At 59.2% G+C, this 22,601-nt stretch overlaps 8 protein-coding genes across 8 annotated transcripts; 2 read left to right on the plus strand and 6 right to left on the minus strand.

Moving 5' to 3' along the window:
- Positions 1-817: 817 nt before the first annotated feature.
- On the plus strand, positions 818-3,780 carry FAA4_2 (long-chain fatty acid-CoA ligase; the record flags this gene model as incomplete). Its single annotated transcript, XM_028621765.1, has 5 exons — positions 818-932; positions 1,042-1,369; positions 1,453-2,068; positions 2,122-3,085; positions 3,137-3,780. 5 exons carry the CDS (start codon positions 818-820, stop codon positions 3,778-3,780), a joined length of 2,667 nt encoding a protein of 888 aa, XP_028478217.1.
- An 818-nt stretch (positions 3,781-4,598) lies between these two features.
- EHS24_006295 (uncharacterized protein) lies at positions 4,599-5,090 on the minus strand (the record flags this gene model as incomplete). The annotated part of the gene is made up of 2 exons (XM_028621766.1): positions 4,599-4,685; positions 4,746-5,090. 2 exons carry the CDS (start codon positions 5,088-5,090, stop codon positions 4,599-4,601), a joined length of 432 nt encoding a protein of 143 aa, XP_028478218.1.
- An 854-nt stretch (positions 5,091-5,944) lies between these two features.
- On the minus strand, positions 5,945-8,352 carry EHS24_006296 (uncharacterized protein; the record flags this gene model as incomplete). Its single annotated transcript, XM_028621767.1, has 4 exons — positions 5,945-6,043; positions 6,141-7,660; positions 7,797-7,860; positions 7,924-8,352. 4 exons carry the CDS (start codon positions 8,350-8,352, stop codon positions 5,945-5,947), a joined length of 2,112 nt encoding a protein of 703 aa, XP_028478219.1.
- Positions 8,353-9,293: 941 nt separating this feature from the next.
- On the minus strand, positions 9,294-10,783 carry YHM2 (Mitochondrial DNA replication protein yhm2; the record flags this gene model as incomplete). The annotated part of the gene is made up of 6 exons (XM_028621768.1): positions 9,294-9,320; positions 9,396-9,581; positions 9,765-10,096; positions 10,272-10,425; positions 10,521-10,664; positions 10,718-10,783. The coding sequence occupies 6 exons, from the start codon at positions 10,781-10,783 to the stop codon at positions 9,294-9,296; spliced, it is 909 nt and encodes a 302-aa protein (XP_028478220.1).
- Positions 10,784-13,725: 2,942 nt separating this feature from the next.
- On the minus strand, positions 13,726-14,474 carry RPL13 (60S ribosomal protein L13; the record flags this gene model as incomplete). The annotated part of the gene is made up of 3 exons (XM_028621769.1): positions 13,726-14,141; positions 14,203-14,338; positions 14,403-14,474. 3 exons carry the CDS (start codon positions 14,472-14,474, stop codon positions 13,726-13,728), a joined length of 624 nt encoding a protein of 207 aa, XP_028478221.1.
- Positions 14,475-15,746: 1,272 nt separating this feature from the next.
- Positions 15,747-16,821, minus strand: MED7 (Mediator of RNA polymerase II transcription subunit 7; the record flags this gene model as incomplete). Its single annotated transcript, XM_028621770.1, has 4 exons — positions 15,747-16,031; positions 16,072-16,140; positions 16,191-16,403; positions 16,486-16,821. The coding sequence occupies 4 exons, from the start codon at positions 16,819-16,821 to the stop codon at positions 15,747-15,749; spliced, it is 903 nt and encodes a 300-aa protein (XP_028478222.1).
- Positions 16,822-17,068: 247 nt separating this feature from the next.
- SGD1 (suppressor of glycerol defect) lies at positions 17,069-19,793 on the minus strand (the record flags this gene model as incomplete). The annotated part of the gene is made up of 6 exons (XM_028621771.1): positions 17,069-17,946; positions 17,985-18,212; positions 18,249-18,685; positions 18,730-19,192; positions 19,235-19,639; positions 19,676-19,793. The coding sequence occupies 6 exons, from the start codon at positions 19,791-19,793 to the stop codon at positions 17,069-17,071; spliced, it is 2,529 nt and encodes an 842-aa protein (XP_028478223.1).
- A 1,569-nt stretch (positions 19,794-21,362) lies between these two features.
- On the plus strand, positions 21,363-22,259 carry EHS24_006301 (uncharacterized protein; the record flags this gene model as incomplete). Its single annotated transcript, XM_028621772.1, has 7 exons — positions 21,363-21,373; positions 21,446-21,534; positions 21,710-21,749; positions 21,892-21,967; positions 22,035-22,072; positions 22,151-22,163; positions 22,245-22,259. The coding sequence occupies 7 exons, from the start codon at positions 21,363-21,365 to the stop codon at positions 22,257-22,259; spliced, it is 282 nt and encodes a 93-aa protein (XP_028478224.1).
- Between the last annotated feature and the right edge of the window lie 342 nt (positions 22,260-22,601).

A 22,601-nucleotide genomic window follows, 5' to 3' on the forward strand; every position in this document is an offset into this window, starting at 1 on the left:
GCGTGCGCCACTTGAATGTTCGTTCCGTCCAAGAGCGAGGCAAGAGAGGACCAAAGATCTCGCTCGGCCTCGTCCGAATCGCACACTGTGCGCGCACACTACTGCCTGTGTGCCATACCGGTTAAGACTTGGGTCTCGGTTGGGAGCCACCAGGCCAGAGGCCAGAGGCCAGCCAGAGGGTTTTTGGTGCCCTTCACCACTCTCTCCCCAGCGGGTGTTGGTCTGCGGAGTAGATGCGGGTCGATCGCTCCGCCGATCCCGCGGGACACTCGTTTCAAGACAACAAGCGCCGCCGCCAGCCTCGTTGCACGCCGCTTCTCCCCTCATTGCCTCATGATGGTGCAGCAGGTTCTCCTGCGCTCCCACTGGACATTGCATGGAGAAGAGCTGCAACGCCGCAACAAGGGAAGCAGCGCAGCCTTCAGGTGCGCGTACCTGTCACCTCGCCCAAAGCCACCCACTGGCCACTGGTCTACCGGTTTGGCGAGCTCAACCTGCCGCTGGATCCCCACAACGCTGCTAGTGTACGGCATCGGCGGTGGAGGCATTGGAACGCCCAGGTAGGTATGCACCGGAGTCTGCTCGCGACCAGCGCAGCCCATCTCCCTCAGGTCAGTTGGTGAACACAAGGAGTTCGTGTTCATCTTACTCCCATTCGCATACGTCGTGGCTCCACGTAAAGTACGGCGTGTGCTGGCCATTCTCATCACACCATCGCCCCGTCGCAAGCGAACACACCCTCGTCAACCTCACCCACCTTGCGTTTCCCGTCCCTGTCCCTCCACATCAACATCCCCTCGTCCTACCGCCGCTCGAGATGGCGCCGAGGAAGAACAATGAGCCAGCAAGCTGGGAGCTGGACGCAGATAAGCCCAAGCCCAAGGGCGAAACGCGTGTGCGGCGAAGCTATTGCACAAAGGAGCTCACAATGCGTGAGTAGCTGGACCTCGCCCAAGGCAAGGAGTGGCAAGGTCGTCGTAGGCCCAGTCTTCAGGAACTAACGTGTTTGTTGTTGTTGTGTGGGAGCTGACGCGCACTCAGGACCAGCACACGGCGTCGACACTGTGCACGATATCATGCTCTACGCCTCGCGCCACCACGGCGACAAGGGCGGTTTCGGTACGCGCGATGTGCTTGAAGTCTACCACGAGCCCCTTTCGCCCGCCACGAGTCTGCGTAGCGGCCAGTCGGCAGGCAGCAGCGCAACCTCCGTCGCCCGCCAAGGCGAGCGTCTACGCCTGGGCCCCGTGAAATTCATGAGCTATACCGAAGCCCTTCAAGAGGTGCGCGACCTTGGAAGCGGCCTGCGTGAGCTTGGGGTCGGGCTGCGTGGCAACCGTGGCTTCTTTGCAATCTACAGTGGAACATCGTGAGTAGCGTCGTTGATTAACAAGTAGGAATTGGACGAGTGGCGCCCATTTCCCGTGGCCTTGTGCTGACGCTGATCTACAGACGCAACTGGATGATGATGGCTCAGGCGTGTGCTTTCAATGGGGCGCCAATCTGCACTGTGTACAACACAGCCACGCAGACCGTTTTGGGCGAATGTTTAGTCGAGGCCGAAGCCGAAGGCGTGTTCACCAACGCCGACCTGCTGCCCAACCTCGAACGTCTCATTGCCAAGACAAACATCAAGCTCATCGTGTACGACGGCAAGGCGGACCCGGCGACCCTCGAGAATCTGCGCGGGTACGAAAACATCGAGATCATGACGATCGACGAGTTGCGCGACATTGGTCTCGAGAACCCACATGTTCAGGCCCACAGGGCCAAGCGCGAAGAGGTGTTCTGTTGCATGTACACGAGTGGCGGCGGCGGAAAGCCCAAAGGTGTGCTGCTCACCCACGGAGCGGTGTGTTCTGCCGTCGGCTCGTCTCACGGCATCATGGGCGACATTCTCGAGGGTGAGGATGTGTACCTCGCTTTCCTCCCTCAAGCACACATTCTCGAGTTTGCTGTGGAAATGACTTTTATCTTTGCCGGCCTGCCCATCGCCTACGGCCGTATCAAGACTTTAACAGATGCTGGAGTCAAGTACTGCAAGAATGATATCCAGGAGATACGGCCGGTGAGTGAGGGCGTCTTAGCATCGGTCGAGCTTTGCTGACCTGCTCTCCTAAGTCCATGATGATCGCCGTGCCACAGGTGTGGGAGCTGCTGCGCAAAGGCATTCTCAGCAAGGTTGAAGAGTCTGGAGCCCTCAAGAAGGCGGTGTTCAACATGGCCGTCAAGGCCAAGAGCCAGGCAATCCAAAAGTCCATCCCCGGTGTGATTGGCGTCACCAACGCGCTCGTGTTCAAACAGGTGCAACAGTCCACCGGCGGACGGCTGAGGACGCTCTTCAATGGGGGCTCTGCCATTGCCCGCTCCACCCAGGCCTTTCTGAGTGCCGCCCTTGTGCAGATGATCCAAGGCTATGGCTTGACAGAGGGGACGGCCATGGCGTGCCTCTGCCATCCACATTGGCCCACCTTTGGGGCTGTGGGAGGTCCCATGCCCGGTGTCGAGATCAAGCTTGTCGACCGCCCCGAGGAAGGCCTTGGATACTTCTCACACGACAACCCGCCCCGTGGCGAAATCTACATCCGTGGGCCGGCCATGTTCAAGGGATACTACAAGCGTCCGGGACTCGATGCGATCGCGTTCACCCCCGATGGGTGGTTCAAGACGGGCGATATCGGCCAGTGGAACAAGGATGGCACGCTCAACGTCATTGACCGTGTAAAGAACCATGTCCGTCTTGCACAGGGCCGGTATGTGCTTCTGGAGCGCCTCGAGGCAATCTACAAGGGCTGCACGTTTGTGTACAACGGCTGTATCATTCCCGATGTCGGCCACCACAACCCTGCCATGGTGGTTGTCGCCCACCCCACGAATCTGGCCAGCTTTGCCAAGAAGAATGGATTCAACAACTACCCCAACCTGGAAAGTCTCTGCAGCAACCCGCGCTTCGTCGATGCGTGTCGCAATGAACTAAACGCCGTGGCCAAGCGCGAGGGTCTCAAGGGCGCGGAGCTGCTCGAGGCCGTCATCCTCACCACGGACGAGTGGACACCAGAGTCTGGCTTCCTCACTGCCGCTCAGAGTATGTAACGCCTCCAGGACACCAGGGCAGCACTGGGCTGACATTCTGCAGAACTCCGCCGCTACCAGATCGAGTACCACTACTTTGAGGAAATCAACAAGGTGTACAAGATCACCGAGCCCAAGTCCGACGTGGCACCGATCCCCACTAGTCCTCTTCCGACGGTGGAGCAGAACATCACTCGTCCGCACCGTACCCGCATGACTATTGCCAAGACCCACGGACACGGCAATGGCTATGGCCACCGCGACGGACCAGGCAGCGCGCCGGTGACAGCAACCGGGGCCTCATTCCCTGGCTCAAAAGGTATCGGCATCGGCATTGACGGCGCCCACCCCGTCTCCCGCACAAAGTCAAAGTCCATCCACCGCCAGGGGTTCGCCAGTGCACGGGACTTCCCCCGCCCTCCGCCCTCCAGGAGTGTCCCGAACCTCGCCACCGGCTTGACCAACCTCACCGTCAACCTCCCCGGCGCCGACCTGCGGGGCATGGGAATGATGCGCGGGGAGGACGACGAGGGCGACGACGACTCCGAGACCGAGACAGACTCGGAGCTCGAGACCGAAGAGGATACCCGCAGCGGGGGCACGAGTGTCAAGGAGAAGAGGAAAGGGTCAGTCCTCCCGCCACTGGATTTCTTCCCGATCCCGCCCAGCTCGCCCCCCGCGAGCGTCCGGACGATTAACCAGTGGTGAGGAGAGATGTGGGTGTGTGCAGGGGTCTATTTTGTTGGGCTTGTGAGAATGAGCTGGAATACACGCAGTTGGAAAACACGACAGAGGAGTCTTGGTTATTGTTGTAACGACGAAAAAAGGAAGATCTGGGTTTCTGGCGTTGTTTTAATTCATTTTACTTGGTTTTTTTTATTTGATCATCTACGATATCTTTCCCACGACATATCCAGCCACTACCCATCCACGTATCTAACCTGGTGCTAAGTTTTCTCCTGCGTGCGTGAGGACACAGCTTTTCGTTGGGTTTGTGGGGGTTGACCAAACATGAACCGCGAAGTGGCTGGTGTGCGGGGCCGGACAAAGGATCAAGCCTATCACATCACTTATGGAAAGCATAAGCATATGCCGTTTATAACATTGGGGTGCACTAACAGTATCATAATAACAACACCTCCGTCTCATTCATGCCCATGGTCAACTCATCATCACCTCATTGTCTATAGTGCATTCATGTAGCGGCCGACACTAAAGCGTCATATTCACCAAACGATACGAGGCGGATGCGCCAGCCGCGAAGGGTGAAAGAGGCGGCCCACTTGTTGACCTCGTCTTCGTCTACACTGCTGTCGGAATCGGTGTCCCCACTGGTTCTAGCGTGAAGAGGGGTCGTACGGTTGATCTCTTCCTGGGCATACATCCGCTTGAAACGCTCAGGCGTGCAGTTTGGTGTCAAGGGCGAGGCAGTTGAACGTTGGCTGTGCTGTTCCTGCGCATGCTGTTGTTGCTTCCGCTGCTGGACAAACCACCGCTCCTGATGGGTAGGGGAGGCGGCCTCTTCCTCAGGGCGGCTTGAAGATGACCACTATGTCTGGGTTGCGGACACCACTCTGGTGACTGGCGACCGTCTTGCTCGTCTGCGATTGACTCTGAGAGGCTATTAGATACTCTAACAACGTTGAGGAGGCACACCAAATGGGCGCACTCACTGGCACCTGAGCTTTTCTGAGCGCATCGACCTCGTTTTTCCACTTGATCAAGAGGGCCGGGATACGCTGCTGGGTGAATGATGTCGTCTGGCCTGACGTGCCACCAAGAATCTGGGCGAGGTCTACCTTTTCCCGGACGACTAGCATTCCAGCCGTCGACATGACATCTGGAGTCACGTTTCCAGAGGCAAGGGTGGTAAGGAGATTCATGGCTGACTGGAGCATGTTCTCCGTCAGCACATCGTCATCGCCGACCGCGTCGATGTAGGCATAGAACTGGCCAAACCTGTCCAAAGGTAGCGGAAACTCGAGAGGGACTGCGGGTAGAAGGGTGATGGGAGGCATCGAAAGAGGAGAGACAGAGAGGAGAGAGTGAACATCCAGAGCGCGCGAGAACCGCGACGCAGGAAGCGAGGTTACGATGCAAAAGCCGGACAAGTAGTCCAAATCAACAACGAGCGGGTGGCGCGACATAGATAGAGACTAAGAATAACGCATCCGACTGTGCATACACTCTCCAATCTATTCAATCCCCCCTCTTATCCATGAATGTGAACCCCTCTCACATGCTCCTCTGCCTCTGTCGTCTTGCTGGGAGCCTTGCTCGGCAATCATCACTGTGGGATCTCGTGGCTCGGCGCGTCGGCAACATTTCTACATCGCTACAGTAGTAGCGCAGTACAGTAGCTGTAGTGGCTTCCAAACGAGGTAAATACTTGCCCCCAGTCCAGTTCAAGCTCGAGATGGTCAAGAACACTCCATGACTCTACATTATTCCGCCACATGCGATGTAGGCCATGCAGTGAGTGCCTGGGAGAACACGAGTCCCAGAACCGGTCCTCTCCACAGTCGTCGCAGACAGATGCATCGTCAAATTACCGCATAAGACCTCATCTCCCCTTTCTCCCTGCTATCCTCTGATAAAACCCTACGCTTCCCCCCTCCGCCTCTCGACTCGCAACGTCCTTGGCGCTGCGACTCGAAGACAACACTGATTGTAAACTAACCTTGGGGGGAAGCTGCGGCGTGGATAGGGTAGGGATTGGTTATGTATTTGTCTCTGTCTGTCGCCTACTACTACTAGCACTCTCACTCTCTCTCTCACTCTGTTATGTCGTCATCAAAGGGGTATAAAGTCATTTCAAGACAAAAGTCGAGTTTCAAAGTTTTCAAGCGACAGCCGGGCGGGCAGTGTCCATTCACTTGTCCTCCTTGTCCTTGCCGTCGGCACCGGGGGCCCACTGCTCCGATCCAGGCGGGTGCGGCAAGCCTGCGGTGGTGCGGACGTTGTAGAAGACCTAAGCAGTTGTCAGTATCCAATTGTATTTGGTGGTGCGCAGCAGCGAGGTGAAACCCCTCTTTCCCACGCTCTGTGTCTCGGCGTGAACCACTCACCTTGAGGAACTTGCTCCTGGCACCCTGGGCAGCAACACCCTTGTCCTGCAGGTCCTGGTCTGTCATCTGGACCATGTCGCGCCAGTTCGAGTGCTCAAAGTTGGTCGTGTACTTGTGGAGACGGAGCACACGGAGCCAGCTCGAGACGTCGTCCAGGATCTTAATGTCCACGTCGTCGGGACCGGCCACACCAGCGCCGCCGCCAGCACCACCACCCTGGCCCTGCGCCATGGGCACGGGGGAGGGCGACTTGCCTGGGTGGCCGTGGCCGCCGCCAAGCATGGGCGAGCGGCGACCCGAGGGGATACGGTTGGCACGGGGTGCGCTGAGAGTCGACTGGCCAGAGGGGTAGCCGTAACCGCCCAGTTGAGCAGCTTGGGCAGCCTGAGCAGCCTGAGCGGCCTGAGCAGCCTGTGAGATCTGAGCCTGAGCCTGTGCGACCGCGAGCATCTGGAGGTGGGCGGCGTTGGGCGACGCAAGCGGGTTGCCACCCATGTTGAGGTTGGCGAGGTTCATGCTAAGAGCTCCCAGAGAGACGGGGTCGCCAAGGCCGAGCGACGTGTAGTCACCACCGCTGCGCGAGCCCGCACCCCAGCCGCCGAAACCACCACCGCCACCACCACCACCGGGGTAAGGTGAGGTGCGGCCATCGTCGTCGTGGCCACCGTAGCTGCCAGCGTTCGAGATGCCCGAAACGTTGCGGCTCTGGGACACGGCACTGCCGCCGGTAGGGCGACGGTACTTGCGGGCATCGTCCAGCTGGACACGGTTGGCGGCAGCAGCGGCACCGGCGGCAAACTGCAGGTTGGCGAGCGAGCTGATGGCATTAACAGAGTCCTTGTCGGTATTAAACATCGGGGCAATAGGCGTGTTGACCATGGACGCCCATGAGCCCGAGGGCACCAGCGGCGAGGTGGCACCAGGCGACACCTCGCTGGGGTGGCCAAGGCCAAGGCCACCAGGACCTGTGCTAAGGCGGGGGGTGGTCGAGCGCGAGCCGTACGAGCCAGGCTCGTGGCCACCGGCGCCGCCAGAGAAGTCGGTGCTCTTGGGGCGAATGTCAGGCTGCGGGGAGCGAGAGCGGACGCTGGCGTCGTCAAGACCCGGGGACGGACCGCGCTCAATAACCTGGTCGAGCTGGCTCGACCAGCGCGCCTCGGACGATGAGGTAAGGGTGCCAGGCGCAGAGATACGGTTCTGACGGAGAACCTTGGCCTTTGCAACCGACGACTCGAGCGCCGACTCGGGGGCAAGGTAGTGGTTGGCGGTGGGCGAGCCAGTGAAGCCCGTGCCGCCGCCAGCCGAGGGCGACTTGAGACCCATACCAGCAAGCTTGGACTCCATCTGAGCATGCATGGAAGGGGGACCAGCCGGGGTAGGCGACAGAACCGCCGCCATGGGGTCGGCCTGGGCCATGTGGTGCAGGACGCTGAGGAAGAAGCGGATCTGGACCGGAGTCGAGTGTTGCAGCAGCGAGTAGAGAGCAGCCGTACGCTCGGCCTCGGAGAGCACGCGGAACCCTGTGGTAACGATGTCAGTTGAGCTTTTCGGTATATGCGTGGGCTGACGCCGCCTGGTGGTCCGCGCGCACTGGGGCGCAGCACGGCGCGCGTCACGGCCGGCACGCTTTCCCCCGGGGAGAGATGTCCCACTCACACTGCTCGATGGCACTCAGCTCCTCGGTGAAGTTTTGGTCCGTGCTCGCAGCGGCCATCTCCTCCTACGTGGACATGTCAGCTGTGGTTCGCGTGTAGGGTTGGCCATGCTCTTCATCGCGACTCACGAGGGTAGCCTCCCAGGAGGCGAGGTGCTTGAACCACTGGTCAATCTGCTCAGCCTCGGGGGTACGAGCCGACTCGCGGCCAGTGGGGAGGAATTCCGACGAGGGACGTCCCGGCGCGGCCGAGACGGTGCGGCTGCCACCCATGTTAGGCCTGGGGGAGAGCGAGTCGCGGTTGCTGCTGCTCAAACCGCCGAGACCCAGCATCACGCCCGAAGTCGAGACGTGGCGGCCTTGGGAGAGGGGGCCACCGGCTCCCTGCGGCGCCTGTCCGAGACCGAAACCACGGGCTGCGGACGCGCTTCCTGAGGTAGTAGGAGGGCCGAGCGACTGGCGCATGAGCTTGGCGGGGTTGGAAGGGTTGACGACGGCCGGGGCCGCCGGCGGCGTGGGCGATGGGGAGCGGTGGGGGCGGAGCGTCGACGAAGCCATGGTAGGATGCGGGCCAGCCGGTGGGCCTGGAGTGCGCGTTAGTTGTTGTTGTTGTGGAGAGCAGGAGGGGTGCGGGGTGGGATGCCTACTTCGTTGTGTGGGGAAGGAGAGGGAGGGGGAGGAGGGAGAGTGAAAGGAGAGTGGGTGGGTGTGTGATGGAGGATGAAAGAGAGAGCAAGACTGTTCCAGAGTGGCCAGGTGGCGTTTCCCAACAGCACGCATCCACCGCACACGCGCGCCCACAACCCAGACTGGCCAGAGAGCCTGGTAGACGGGCGCGCGCGACCAACGCTGCGACTCTTCCTGGGTGGGGCGATTTGGTTCCGTCGCCATATGGCCAACGGGTCCCCCCCAGTCCCGTGTCGCCACTGCTGCCAACTGCTGGGTTTCATCGCGTCGACGCGTCCAGTGCGCCAGTGCACCAGTGCCCCATTGCAGTTCTCCTCCCGCGTCAGATTATCATGACATGCGCACCCATGTGCATAGCATCATGCAGTTTCAGGAGCTTCGCAACACATGTAAATCATCTCACAGCGCAGCCGACAGCTGGTCTACAGTAGCATATATACGCTCCACCCCTTTAAGCTTCCTGGTTCATGACCTCCATCATCTCCCACTTGATCCTTCACTTTTGCATTCAACCGCACACCAGTCGATCGTTTCTGCCTCTCTGCTCTCAGCAATCATATCACCAGATAGCTACGCAAGCCCTGTACCTGCATTATGCTTGGTGAACGCACAGTTGAGCTGACGGTCCTTGTGCGCGGCAAAGTGTTATGACCTCCAACAAAACCCCGACAACGTCAACCCCTCTTCCCTCCATTGTTTCTTACTAATGCATGCCTGCACGGGTGCGGGGGTCTCTATACGGGGCACTCTCTTCAAACAACCTGCTACAAGTCTGGCTCTGAACCATCCGTTCGGCGATTTATCCGCCGGTTTTACTTTCCGATGGGCTGGCCAGCAATCTGTTGGTGTTTTTGTCAGTTCTACACCTCCAGAGACGTCGTCTAAGACGCTCAAAGTCCCGGAAAGCGACTTACCCAGCTCTTTACGTAGTCGGCAAACGATACCATGCAGATGGTCTGCCAGATGCCAAGGCCGATGCGGGGAGCGACGCCGCGGTACAGGCCCTTGATGCCGTTCTGGTTGTAGATGTACTGGAGGGTGTTGACGATGGTGGGCTTGGCGGGGCGGTTGGGGTCCTTGTTCTTGATAGCCGACTGCATCTGCGGGGGGCGTCAGGGGTGTCCTGGGAGCTAGCTGGGAGCCTGTGGAGAGCTGGAGAGCGCCTGCGGGCCGGCAGAAGGTCGGTCCGGGGCACTCGGTGAAAATTGCCACCGTGTCCGACCGGGGGTGTGCCACGGCCCCCTGCTCTTCTGCCTGTGCACTCCAACACGACGACTACTCACCTCAACGCGGACGACCTCGATAGGCTGGTTCCAGGTAGCGAGGGCACCGCCGACGGTGGAAGCGGCAATCTTCTCGGGGGCCGAGAGGGGCTTGTCCTCGGAGATGCCACGGAGCTTGCGGATACCGTTCTCGGCGAGACGGGCGAAACCAAAACGCGATCCCCAGTTGGTAGCCTGGCGAACGGCGACGGCGTTGACACCCTTGTTGATACCCTTGATGCCCTCCTTGCTGTAAATGTCGGCGAAGACCTTGAAGGTCGACTCGGGCTTGCCGCCAGACACGACCTGCTTGTGGCGGGTGATCTCAACGGTCTTCATGCAGGTGCAGAAGCCTGTCCATTGTCAGCACGGCAGTTTGCGGGGTCCCGACGGCCACACAGCAGCAGCAGCACACGACCGTTATTGGTCGTGAGTGTGGGCGCAGGCTTGCTCTGTCGGGTATTGGCGCCGGTAGGCCGATACCCCGGCGCCGGCTGTCCTCCCTCCGCCACATCCGTTCTCACTCACCCATGGTAGCGTAAGCCTGGGCGACACCACCACCGATACCGCCAAGCATGCCCGCGGCAGCCTTGGACATGTGGAGCGAGCCGGTAGCGTACTTCTCAATCTCGGACGAGGTGAAGATGAGCACGGCGCCCTTGGTCGACGCCTCAATCCACGCCTGGTCGGGTCAGCAGTTGCCCGGTGTGGCTTTGACTGTGCGTGCCAGCGTGCCAGCGCTACACGTCTACACGTCGTCGTGTTTGCTGCACTTACCCAAGGAATCAGGCCCTGGTAGAAGCCCTTGATGCCACCGCGCGACCAGATGGTGCGCATAGCGTCGCCCATGCTCTGGGTACGGTTGGCAGCCATCTGGGTCTTGACGACCTCGAGGGGCTGGCCGAGGGTGGTCACCTCGAACTGAGCGCTTTGTCAGCATGTCTCTTAGGAAAAGGATCTCATTTGTCACTCACCAGGTTCATGGTCGCGCCGACAGCAATGTTCGACCAGTTGAAGCCCTTGTCACCAGAGGGAGCCATCTTGAAAGTGTGTTGTTTTGGTTCGGTGTGGTTGGTGGAGAGAGGGAGGGGTAGGGATTAAATCAAAAGCGGGCGCGACGAGAGTGATACGTTATTCTAGTAGCTGTGGAAAGCTGGGTATAGACGTCGAAGAGAAGTGTTCGATTGGGGGTGTCTGGGGAGAGACGGGGTGCGATAAGCGCGCCTTTGTATGTTTAGCGACTCGCTGATGCGACGATCTGGCCCCCGTCTGTCAAGACACCCCCAACGCTCTCGCTCGACACGCTTGCAACGGCTCTATGGGGCGCCATGCCCTTTCCGCAGATACCCGAGGAATGCTCCCGTCCATGGGCCATCCCCACCCAAAGCTCGCTGTAGGCTTGCTGTCAGGCTTGCCGCCAAAGCCCTGCCCCCTCCACCTGGCCACCTGGAAACCTGACTCGCGTCGTGCGATGTGTGAGAAGGGACGCTCTGTGACCCGCGTTTCTAGGGAACAGACCGACAAAGAGTATGGGGAGGTTAGAACCCGCCCATGGGGGCCACGCAACGGCCCGCCGGGCTTAAGCACGAGAGCGCAGACAACGCAACGGCCAGTGAGTGGACGCACCCATTGCCCTATTGCGAGATTCAGAAAGAATTATTTCTGCACGAGAGACCTGAGTCGGTGGGCCTGCACTCCTGCAGGAGGTGCACAAACGCAGGGCCGCGTGCGCGAGTCACGAGCAACGGAGGTGAGGTAGGCGCCAACGTCCGAGATCGCGGGCAAGAACATCAGTCCGGTCGCGCACAGGTCACAGCTTGTCGCGTACATCCAGCTGCCAGATACAACCTCAGCCACTGGCTGCAAGTGGCTCGCCAGCCTAAGATATGCAGATATGCCCGGAGGATGCGGCCCGACCACATGCCACGACCCAAAGGCACAACCAACCTGCCATTGCCGCAGTTGCCGCTCGTGTCGTATCGTCCATGGGCCATGGGTCAACTGTGGCATGATACGTCGATGAGCACTGTGTCCCAGGACCATAAGCTGCGTGGTTCTTGTGCCATACACCAAACGTATACCATCGCGCATCGGCTTGACCTCACGTCCCCACACTGTTGCCCACACTCGGCGCCGCCCCCTATGGCCCACTTGTTCATCGTACGTTATTGATCGTAGTGATTGAAATATATTGGCTGTACAAAGGGCACAGCGCCATACCCTACACTCGCTCCTTGCTCCATGAAGACACAGAAACGGCCGCTCCGCGGGTTCGGGGACAGGGCAGGGCACATCGTCCGAGAAGGAGCTATTAGCCAAAGTGGGAAAACAAACATCTGAAAATCGAGATCAATGAATCCACACGGCCGGTGGGGTCTTGATGTCGCTTGATACTGCGTGCGTGAGGCTGCTGCCCCGATTCCAGGCCCTCCCATGCAGTGTGCTAGCCCTTGTGGGTGGATGTGGGCGGGCGATCACCCTGGTGGCAGGTCATGGGAAGCCGTGGCGTGGCGTTCATGTCCTACCCCACGACGCGGACACTGACTGTCCGCGCACCCCCAGTCGACGTCAGAGAATGGGTCCACGTTTGTTTGGGTGTCCCATTTGCATATTATCATGAACTCTTGGGAGCGATCGTCTGCGTCGCACGTATGATGTCCTCACTGTAGAATCCGCCAAGTCGCTCCCCGCTGTTCTATGTAGTTTTGCGCCACGAAGGCACTGGTCGTCCATGACTTGATGTGGCATGTCGAACGCCGACTCTTCAGCCTGTAACTCGAACGTTGGTGCTGCAGTCAACGGTTCTTGGACGGGGGTTGATGCAGATCAACAGCTACTTGCTAACTGGGCTCTTGCATACGGGCTGACATTGACACACCTCTACGAATGATCCATTGATATGTGACCTGCTCTATCACGCCACATGGGGGTTGCACTGAACGCTGACGGCTCTTGCGCCCGTTGCGCCCATCCATAGACGCACGATACGATCGCCGGATAAAGCATGTCTGAGCTTTTCGAGCAAAAAGCTCGGTTGTAACCAGCATGCTCAAAAAGCTCGAAAAGCTCGATAACCAAGTATGCTCAAAAAGCTCGGCCAAGTTTCAACGGACGCGGGCGCGTTATGCGTTTTCGGGTCGCCCCAGAAACACACTATCCGCTGAAATCTTGACCTTGGCGGGCTCTTGGCAAAGCGTTATGTGTTTCGCCAGGGGCCGGGGTAGGATGGGACGAGTACACTCATGCACTCACGCAGTCATAGCCAGTTGCGACGCAGGCTTTGTAGGCTGGGACGTGTGTCACTGTCTACCACTGGCCACTGGCGTTGATAGAGGTGCCCAGGAGGCGGTCAAATGGTTGAGGCATGTACCAGGTCGTGGCTTGCAACGAGCGTCGGTGCTCACTTACACCGTGACTCATCATGCGGCGTCCTCCACGGCAAGACGCAAACGCATACATACATGCAATGCAAAGAATGCACTTCACGCGTTATGTACTCCCGGGGGAGGGGCAAAATACATGTAGCGAAGTCAACGAAGACGCTGACGGCTGATTCCTCGCGCCAGTGGCATTGTGGCCACGCACGGCACACCAGATGGCCTTGCCTTCGTTGCTCGGTGTTCCTCGCTTGACCACGGTGGGCGAACAGCATGAACAGATGACTGACCAACTTCGTAGTGTTCTGTCGAGTCTGACGTGCTAGACCACAGCCTCAGATGCGTCATGACGGCTCCTTCGTCTGTCACACGAGCAGAGCCAACCATACCCCTCCCGCGCTGGCAACGAACACTTTCCCAACTCGACACTCCCAGTCCGTCTCCCAGCCTTGATTAGTGTCACAGTCCCGGTCCTCCACACACATATGCGCAATCTGGCTCTGCACTGCTGCAACATTCCGGTGGTCCGGTCAAACGTGCATCCCGGCATAAGAATACACAGCCCTCTCCATGCAGAAAACCAAGTCGTAAATGAATTAGAGCATTTACTTCTTGGCCTCCTCGGCGGCGGCCTTCTTCTCGGCGGCGCGCTTGGCGCGCTTGCCGGCGTGGCGAGCGTCCGAGCGGGCCTGGCGGAGAGCGGTGAAGGCCTTGAACTCCTTCTCCTCGGCGGTGATGGCGCGGGGAGCCTCGGCGACGTAGGTGGCGGGGAGGGCGGGGAGGTCACGGGTGATGTGGGCGGTGAGGTCGTCACCCTGGGCGTCACCGGCCTTGGGCTTGCCGTGGACGCGGGGGAAGACAACAAGGCGGGCCTTGTAAGCCTGGAGGCGCTCAACGTTGAGCTTCTGCGACTCCTCCGACTTGGAGCGGCGGCGGTGGTCGACAACGATGCCGAGGCCCTTGGCCGACTTGCGGTTGACACCGGCAAGCTTGAGCTCGGAGAGGGTGAAGCCACGGCCCTCTGGAAAGATTGTCAGTAAAGTTTGCTCTCGAGATTCCTCCGAGAAGCAGGTCCTACGCACCACGGATGCGGATGTTGTAGCGCTGGGTGGGGCAGCGGACGGCGGGGCGGAGACGCTGGAGGGGAGCGGCACCCGAGGCAAGAGCCTTCTTGGAGCGGGCGGTGCGGCGCGACTTCTTCTGGCCGGGCTGGTTGAACTGCACGAGATGGTCAGAAAGGCTGCTCCTTCAAACTCGGTCCCGAGAATCCTGATCTACGCACCCAGGTCTTCACCCTCCTCTGCCAGTCCTTGTGGAAGTGGTTCTTCTGGAGCTGGTTGTTGTGCTTGACCATGGTGCTGTTGGAGGGAAGAGAGGAATGAGGAAATGGCGAAAGAGGAGACGAAGGAGAAATTCAAGATTTGGGCAGTGTCCAAATTCGACCGCAAGACAAATTGAAATTGACACAAGCACAGGCAAATTTCGAGGTTTCCAGGAGCGCACGAAACGGGCAGAGCGCAGACAAGAACACAGGGGGAGAGTTGGCGAGTCGAGAAACAGCAGGGAGGACACAAGAGTGCACCAAAGGGGAGAGAATTTGACGTTTGCGACAAGGGCGGCACAAGGACACAGACGACACGAGAGACGACGCGGTAAACGGAGTTCGACGATGGCGGGGACAGCGGGGAAGCAAGCGTCAGCACGGCGGTTCTGTCGTTGTCGTCGACGGCGACGTTGTCGCCGTCTGTGGTACCCACCTCTTTTGTCCTTGAAGGCTGAGTAGGAAGTTGCGTCGGACCTCGAAACGTCGTGCAGCCAGCGGGCCTCGCAGGACGGTGGCTGCTGGCTGACAGTTGTTCGTTAGTGTAACGCCGACCCAAATGCCGGGGCGTCGGGCACATTGTGGCGCATTCATTTTTCACGTCGTCCCCCCGTTTACGCACGTGGCACCGTGTGTGATACGCCCCAGCGCCCAACACACACTACACGTCATGTTCCACACCTTTCAAAAAAGTGAGGTTCTCCTGCTCGTCGTCTCGCACCGCGAGACCCGCGCTGCTGGGTATTTAAGACGCATGGATGCCTCTGTTGAACAGTACAAACGCATTTTAACTCTGCTTTCAAAAAGCTCCGTCTCTGCTGCTGCTCCTCCTCTCCGAGTGATGGAGCGCACAGCGTGTCGGTCGTCCTACCGTAGAGGAGACGAATGGGCCATCGGCTCGCAAACGTGGTTTGGGTGGACCGTCGAGCCTGTTCAGTGGCCGGGGGTCCAAGCCTTGTTTGACAACTTCAACACTTCTTCTATCGTCTTGTATTCATGCACATGTACATGTGCACTACACAGCCAAGAGCTTTCGCTGGATCGGTGGGAGGACGCTGACAATACGTTGGGATGTTGACATTGTGTTGACAGCTCTGGATTGTAGGTTTGGGCGCTCGGTTGATCAGTGTATGTTTGCGCGTGCTTGGGCGTGTTTGCTCGGGCGTGCTTGCCGGTGTCGTCCCAAGTCCATCACTGGCCCAGCACTGTCATGGGCGCTATAATGGGCGCTGTAATGGGCGTTGTAATGGCGAAACGGGGTATGCATGTGCAGGGTATTCTCGTCTACAAAGTCACGGAGGAACACTAGACCTCGAGCGAGTCGACGACCATTGCCTCGTCGGCGCCCTTCTCTTCGCCCTCTGCCGCCGGCGCACTCTCGTCAGGTGCTTCAACGTCTGCTGGCTTGCTAGCACCGGCCTCGACGAGGGACGCAGTCTTGAGTCGTCGAATCGTGGCAGAGATCTCGGCACACTTCCTGGGCGGGTCAGCTACGCCGATCGCGTCGAACACCCACTCTTTCAGACGAGACGTCTGCGCGCGCCTCTCCTCGAGCTGCTTCTCCATGAGCATCACGAGCGTCGCCTCGGCCTGGATGTTAGCTGTGATCCTGAGGATACGGCAAACTAACCTGCACCCCGCGAAGTTGGTTGGCAGACACCATCATCGTTGCAGCCAAGTTGCTCAGGTGCTGGACGTACTGTTGCAAGTCAGTCTCACCACTTCCATGCGAATAGTCTGGTTACTCACCTGGTCACCCTCGCTCGCGCGCCCCGTCATCTCCAACTCGCCCGGTATCCGCGCCGTGCCCGTGAGGACGTCCACGAGGGCGAGAAGCGTGTGCAGGAAACTGTGCAGGAGGGTCGGGAGGGCCGCACGCTCGCTGTCACCGCCAGCCGACACCGGGTCAGAGACGAGTGCTGGCAGACCGATTTCTTTGGCGTTGGCAATGTGCGGTTCGGCCTGCAATTATCAGCTTGTGAATCTGGATAGAGGAGAAGCTGGTGAGAGTCGCCAGACAGGAGCGGGGAAAGCGGCGACTCACAGTGTACATCTGCCCAAACAGCATCCACCTGCCGTCCTCGAGCACCCCGTCGGCGCGGGGCGGGGACAGCTCGGCGACTAGCTTGTCCATCTCGCCTGCCTGCGCGGGGGCCGCGAGGGCCTCGACGTCCACGCCAGCGAGGGGCTTGCCGTCCTTGTCCTTGCCCGGAGCGGTGGATGGACCGGCAGAGTTGGAGTCGAGGTCGACATCACCGTCGGCGGTGCTGGTCTGCGCGCGCAAAGCTGCCAAACGAGCGACATTCTGCGCAGTGAACGCCTTGTAGTACCCTGGCGGAGGGGGGAAGAGGGTGTTGGTGATGGGAACGCCTTCTCCCATCGTTGGTAGGTGATGGATGGTGGATGGTCGGATGTCAATATCGACGCAAGTGGGGCGGAATGAGGAGGGTGGAGGTTGTCCACTGGCCACTGATCCACTGACGATCTGTGATCGAGCGAGGTCAGTTTTGTCCCGCGCCAAGTCTTGCGATCTCTACCACGAGCAGCCACCATTCTCACTGTACCAGCGCAACACCCACCTCCCTTCCATGATGATACAAATGCATATGACTAGTCAACCAACTCCTCTAAACAGCCCTGGCGAGCACGCTCAGTGCCGCCTGGCCACACACCCGCAGCACCTTGCCCTCCAGCTCGTTCACGCCCTTACCTGGGTTCTTGATAACGCTCTGCATGACCCAGGCAAGACCGCCAGCGAGCTCGGGCGCAGCAAGGGCCTTCTCAAACGTCTCCTCGACAGCCTCGATATCAGTGTCGTCGATCGTGAACGCTCGAGGGAGGGTCAGGAGTGGGGACGGAGTCTGGATAGCGAGCAGAGTCGAGCGCACGACGTTGTCAAAGAACTTGCGCGTCGGCTTGGACAGGTCGGTAAAGTCTGCGGCCTTGAGGATCGTCACGTCGACACTGCCACGAGCAAAGCAGAATGCGAGCGCGCGGGCAACGTGCGAGGCGCGCGAGTCGGTCACAGCCCCCTCGCCGAGCTCGCGGAGCAGGTCCCACAGAGCGTACTGCAAAGTGAAGCGGTGGTCGTACGAGTTGGCGCACAGGTTGTTGAGGACCAAGGTGTAGTACGGGTTGTAGTTGGTCTCCATACCACAGCAGTGGAGGGCGACGCGAACAAACTCGCGCTGCTGGACCTGAGTGAGGCGGAAGGCGTTGAGACGGTCACAAGCGTGGATATAGTCCTCGGACGTGAGAAGAGTGACAAACACACTCCTGCGCACATCCGTGTTCATACCCTGCTTGCGGGCCAGCTCAAGAAGCACCTCCTCGTCCTCCTGCTCGGTCTTGGCCTTCTTCTTCTCCTTCTTGCCGACAGTGATGGTGTCGCCGCGCTCGACGAGAGGGTTACCACTCCAGCCAGCACCGACGAGCCACCACTTGCCGCGCGAGTCGGCGTTGAGAAGGTCGGTAAGGCTGACTCGGATAGGCTCAGGAGCAAGAACTGGGACGTCAGTTATCGCATCGCGTTGGTGAACTCACGACGACGCTTCTTGCCCATGCCACCGAGGTACTTGCGCATGCGCGCAACGTCTTCGCGCTCGGTACCGAGACCCTTCTTCTTGCCGTTCTGGAGGTTGACGAGCGTCTCAACCATGAAACGAGCACGGGTGGTCATCTCCTTGTCCTTTCCGCGAGTGCGCTCCTGGACAAGGGCGACAATGTCCTTGAGCGATGCCGAGTCGTCGGCACGGAGCTGAGAACCACAGCCTGAATGTCAGCTTCGGACTTCGGTGTTTAGCTTACACTTGAGAATCTTGAGCAGGCCCTCGACGCTGCGCTCGGCCATGACGCTGTCACCAATGAATCCGCGCACAAGGTCGTACACAAGACCAGCGCCGACCACGCCGGCATTGTACAGCTCGGCAATGAGGGTGAGGAGGTTGTGGGCCTCCTTGTAGGCGTCGTCCTCCTCGTTATCCTTGTCGGCGGCGTTGATGAGCTCGTTGTACTTGTGCACGAGGGTCTGGACAAAGTGGGCACCAAACTCAATACCGATGACGCGGTGCAGGGCGCCCACAAGAGTGGCGTAGAGGACCACAAACGAGTCCAGAAGGTTGGTCTTGGACCCGATCATCTGGATGACGAGCGTGGTGATCGTGGTGGTGACGTCGTTGCGGCTGTATTCGCCAAAGAGCTTCTCAACTTCGGCGAGGATGGACTCGATGTTCGCCTCGGACAGCCTGGCGGTAAGAGTTAGCGGGGTGTCACGAAGCAGTGAACTCACTTGTTGAGAAGACCCTGGGCCTTGCGCTCGAGCTTGGCGCGCTCCTGGACGCGAGCACTGTCACCCGCCGCCTTCTCGGCGAGTGCGGCTGCGCGCATGTGGGGAGGGAGGTACCGGCCAGTGGTTGAGGGGGCAGCGGCCTCGGCGGAAGGCGTCTCATCCTCGGCGGGGAAAGCAGATGGCTTGTCGTCCTCCTCGTCCTCGGAGAGGTCGACCTGGTCCTCGTCGGCGTCGACCTCCTCGCCATCGTCACTTCCCTCTTCCTCCTCGTCCTCCTCTTCATCTTCGTCCTCCTCTTCGTCGCCTTCGCTGAGGTCGATTTCCTCATCGTCGCTCAGGTCGTCGTCGAACCCTGCAAACTCCTCCCCGTCCATGTCGCTGTCCATGTCGTCGTCGTCGCTCACGTCGCCGCGGCTGATACCCTTGCCACCGGGACCGAGCTTGCCGGCAAAGTTGAGCAGGTCTGTCATTAGCTCCAAATAAGGACCATCCATAGCTAACTCACCATCAAGGTCATCCTCCATGTCATCCTCGCCCTTCTTCTCGTTGGCGAGCATGTACTCGAGCCAAGCAATCTCGCGGTCCTCAACGTCCACGTCGTCCTGTGGGAGGACGAGCTCCTTGAAGCGCTCCTTCTTGGCCTTTTGGGCCTTGGACTCGAGCTTCTTCGGCTTGTCCTCCTTGGCAGCCTTAGCCTTCTTGCGTGCCGGCTCGGGCTGGTCGTCGTTGTCGGCCTCGAGCTCGGGGGAGGCACGACGCTTGCCGGCCGCCTTGGCCGAGAGCGCTGGCTTGCTGTCCTCGTCGTCGCGCTGTTGGCGGTGCTGCTGCCTCTCCTGCGGGGAGGGACCCTTGCGTGCGGCCTTGCGGGCGTCCTTGCGTCCGCGAGCTCCACCGAGGTTACGGGGAGCGCCTGGCTGGGTCAGTTACAAACGCGTTGTGGACCCACCGTAGCTGGACTCGACCTCGGCCATGAGCGCTGCAGGAAGCTTGGGCTGACGGGCGCCGAACCCGCTGGATCCACCGCGTCCGCGTCCGCGTCCCCGTGTGTTGCCTCGGAACGACATTGAGGTGAGGTGAGGTAATGGATTTGTTTGTTGTCTGGTCTTGAGATGGGCGGCGAAGAATGCGTTCATAGACATTTTGAGCGAGGAACGGGGCCACTTGGTCACGTGATTTGCGGGCAGCGCGCTCTGTGCCTGGATTCCTGAGCTGGTCATTTAGGCAGAGCAAGGAGCCGTTCGCAGTGAACGCTCACACCTTGTCGTCGCCGGAACGTTGGGGTTCCAGCTGGTGGTCGCGAGCATGGGCGTATGGAGTGAGTCTATATCAGAGGAAGTGGTGGGTATGTTGTTGGCAGACATATTTAAATTGATCCGTATTGACAACACCACAACCGTATGAGGCTCAGTAGTTGGGGTTGACCCTCGTCCATGCATGGTGATCATGCCTTCCACACGCACCTCAACTCTTTCACATATGTCCGTGCAGTTTGTTTGCCTATCTCTCGCGCCTCTTGGCCGCAAGGTCGCGCTGGATCAAATGAGCCTATTTTTTATTTTATTTTTCATTTTCGGCACCTTTTTCTTTTGGAAAGGCAAGAAAGCCACGTCTAATAAAGTGAAGTCGGGTTATCTGCTCCAGTTCAGTCGAGGAGAAATGTATGGACCTGAGTCTCGGGCAACCGGCTCTGTGAAAGCCTTTGGTTTGTGGACCACTGCGTCCAACGGCGATGGTTGGTGGTTCGGAATCCTCTGCCTCGTCGGTCGAGGAGGCGCATAAGTCTGAAACCTGGATCATCCCGATATCCGATCACTCTCGCGAGCATCGGTTGCGAAGCTGCAAACCACCTCTTTATCGTGACGACGGGTAGACACAGGGCTAGCGGCCCCTGCATATAAGTCTTGTCATGTTTGCCTCATCCACAACTTCCCCATGATAAATCCTCCTCCAGCGATCCAGCGATCTACTGGCCCACTGGAACTGCCCAATACAGACCTTCCTTCCTACCTGGACGCTGTAAGCTCGATGATCGGGACTGGGTGCCGATGATGATCTGCAGATGAGGCCGCGTCACGGTGCTCGCCTGTGCGCACCTACCATTTGCTCGCCCACCACACGTCGAACAGGTGACGGTCCATTGCTTGCCACCGTGTGCTGAGCGTTTCCAGGTATTCCAGGTAATTTGAATAGAGGTGCGTGGTGGACTATGAGGGGCTGGGTGACGAGACCAGCAGGGCATCCAGCGTACCAGCGTCGAGCCCTCACGAGGATTAATATATTTGCCCGCGACGGTGTGTGCAACCAGCGCTGGGCCGGCGCTCCGTGCGTCTGCGATCTACGAGTCTGTGTGTGCAGGTGCGAGGCATGCGAGGGCAGAGCAAGGCGTTTGAGTACGGATTGATCCCGCGAAGAGGGACAGATGTGTGTGTGTACATGTGTGTGTGTGTGCCACAGTCCGCGTCACTCTGACGCGCTGGTTACTGCACATATATCAGTCTGCCCGCCAGCCCCATCCATCCCGTATATATTTCTTCCCCCACTCGCCATTGCCTCTATCATTCACAACTCTCTCTCTCTCTCTATACATCACCACCAAACCCTCACCCATCCACTTTACCCCAACCTCAAGTAACATGGCCGGTACGTACATGCAAGCTCGCCACTCGCCGCGGCCGTGGTGGTTGTTTACCCGTTGCTGCAAGCGAGCTGACCGTAGGGTCTTCCTTTCGCTTCCCATTACCCACAACCCTCAACTACATGGTTCCCACCACCGCCCTCTATCCACATCAGCTGCTACCACCAAGAGTGAGCATTGCACCTCGTCATGGCCTGGGAATCCATACAGTCGCTGACGACGGCTCTTCCTCGCCACCGAATCTGCACCTTTCGCCCCCCTTTTCCCTGACTGTACCGGTCCGCTCACCCACCTTCCCCGGTGACCCACCTTCCCCCAATTCCTTCCTCCACCGTCAACCCCCAGGCAAGGCGACTGGCAAGAAGAAGGTCAAGAAGGGCGCCTAGTGAGTGACCATCCATCGCTGCATCACGACCATTCGCATTCCCGTCATCTCTGGGTGGCCTGGCAAAGCACCTCATGCCCCTCCGATCACCGCACCGCGTTGCAACTAGACGCTTCACACACACGGGCACTGACCACCCCAGCAACCGCTACGTCAAGGCTCAGATGCCCCTCATGAAGGCCGAGGCCACGAAGAAGGGCGAGAAGTTTGTCAGCGGCGTGAGTCAATTAGACGCGTGCTCGATCTCGACGTTTCTCGTCTCGAGCAAAGGACTGACACGCCCAGAACTACTTTTCCAAGATCGGCGAAATGTGGAAGACTGCGTGAGTGTATGGACGGCGGGCAGGCCCAACGGTGGCTACGTTGGCGCCCTTCGTAGCCCACACTGACGCCCAAACCAGCCCCGAGAACCCCGTGCGTCTAACGATGATTGGCGTGATTCGCGTCCCCGCGGCCTCAGACATCTCCTTTTTGTTTTTGGCTGACCCTTGGCAGAAGAACCAGAAGTAAACGAGTCTTCAAGATCGTTCTCATTCACGACGTTTTTCAAGACATGGAGGTGATAGACAAGACGCGACGTAGCACGGGCAGTTAAGCGTGGAGGGGCTGGGTGACAATGTTAGCGTGTGGATAGCGATACCGATGTGATTGTGGTAGTGTGTGTCACTTGACAAGGCGCATTTCAACGTCCCATCACGCGAGCTCACTGTCTCCTGCTAGCTGCTCCTCGCACATGCCACACAATGGCTGGTTGCAGGTTGCGCTCTGCCTCACATGCCACCGGCAGCCGCGGCTGTGGCGTCATCAAGGGCCTTGGCTGGACCGGGTAAATCACCACAACGAGCGATGCAC

The sequence above is a fragment of the Apiotrichum porosum genome (assembly GCF_003942205.1).
Source record: "Apiotrichum porosum strain DSM 27194 chromosome Unknown scaffold_3, whole genome shotgun sequence".
NCBI lineage: Eukaryota > Fungi > Basidiomycota > Tremellomycetes > Trichosporonales > Trichosporonaceae > Apiotrichum > Apiotrichum porosum.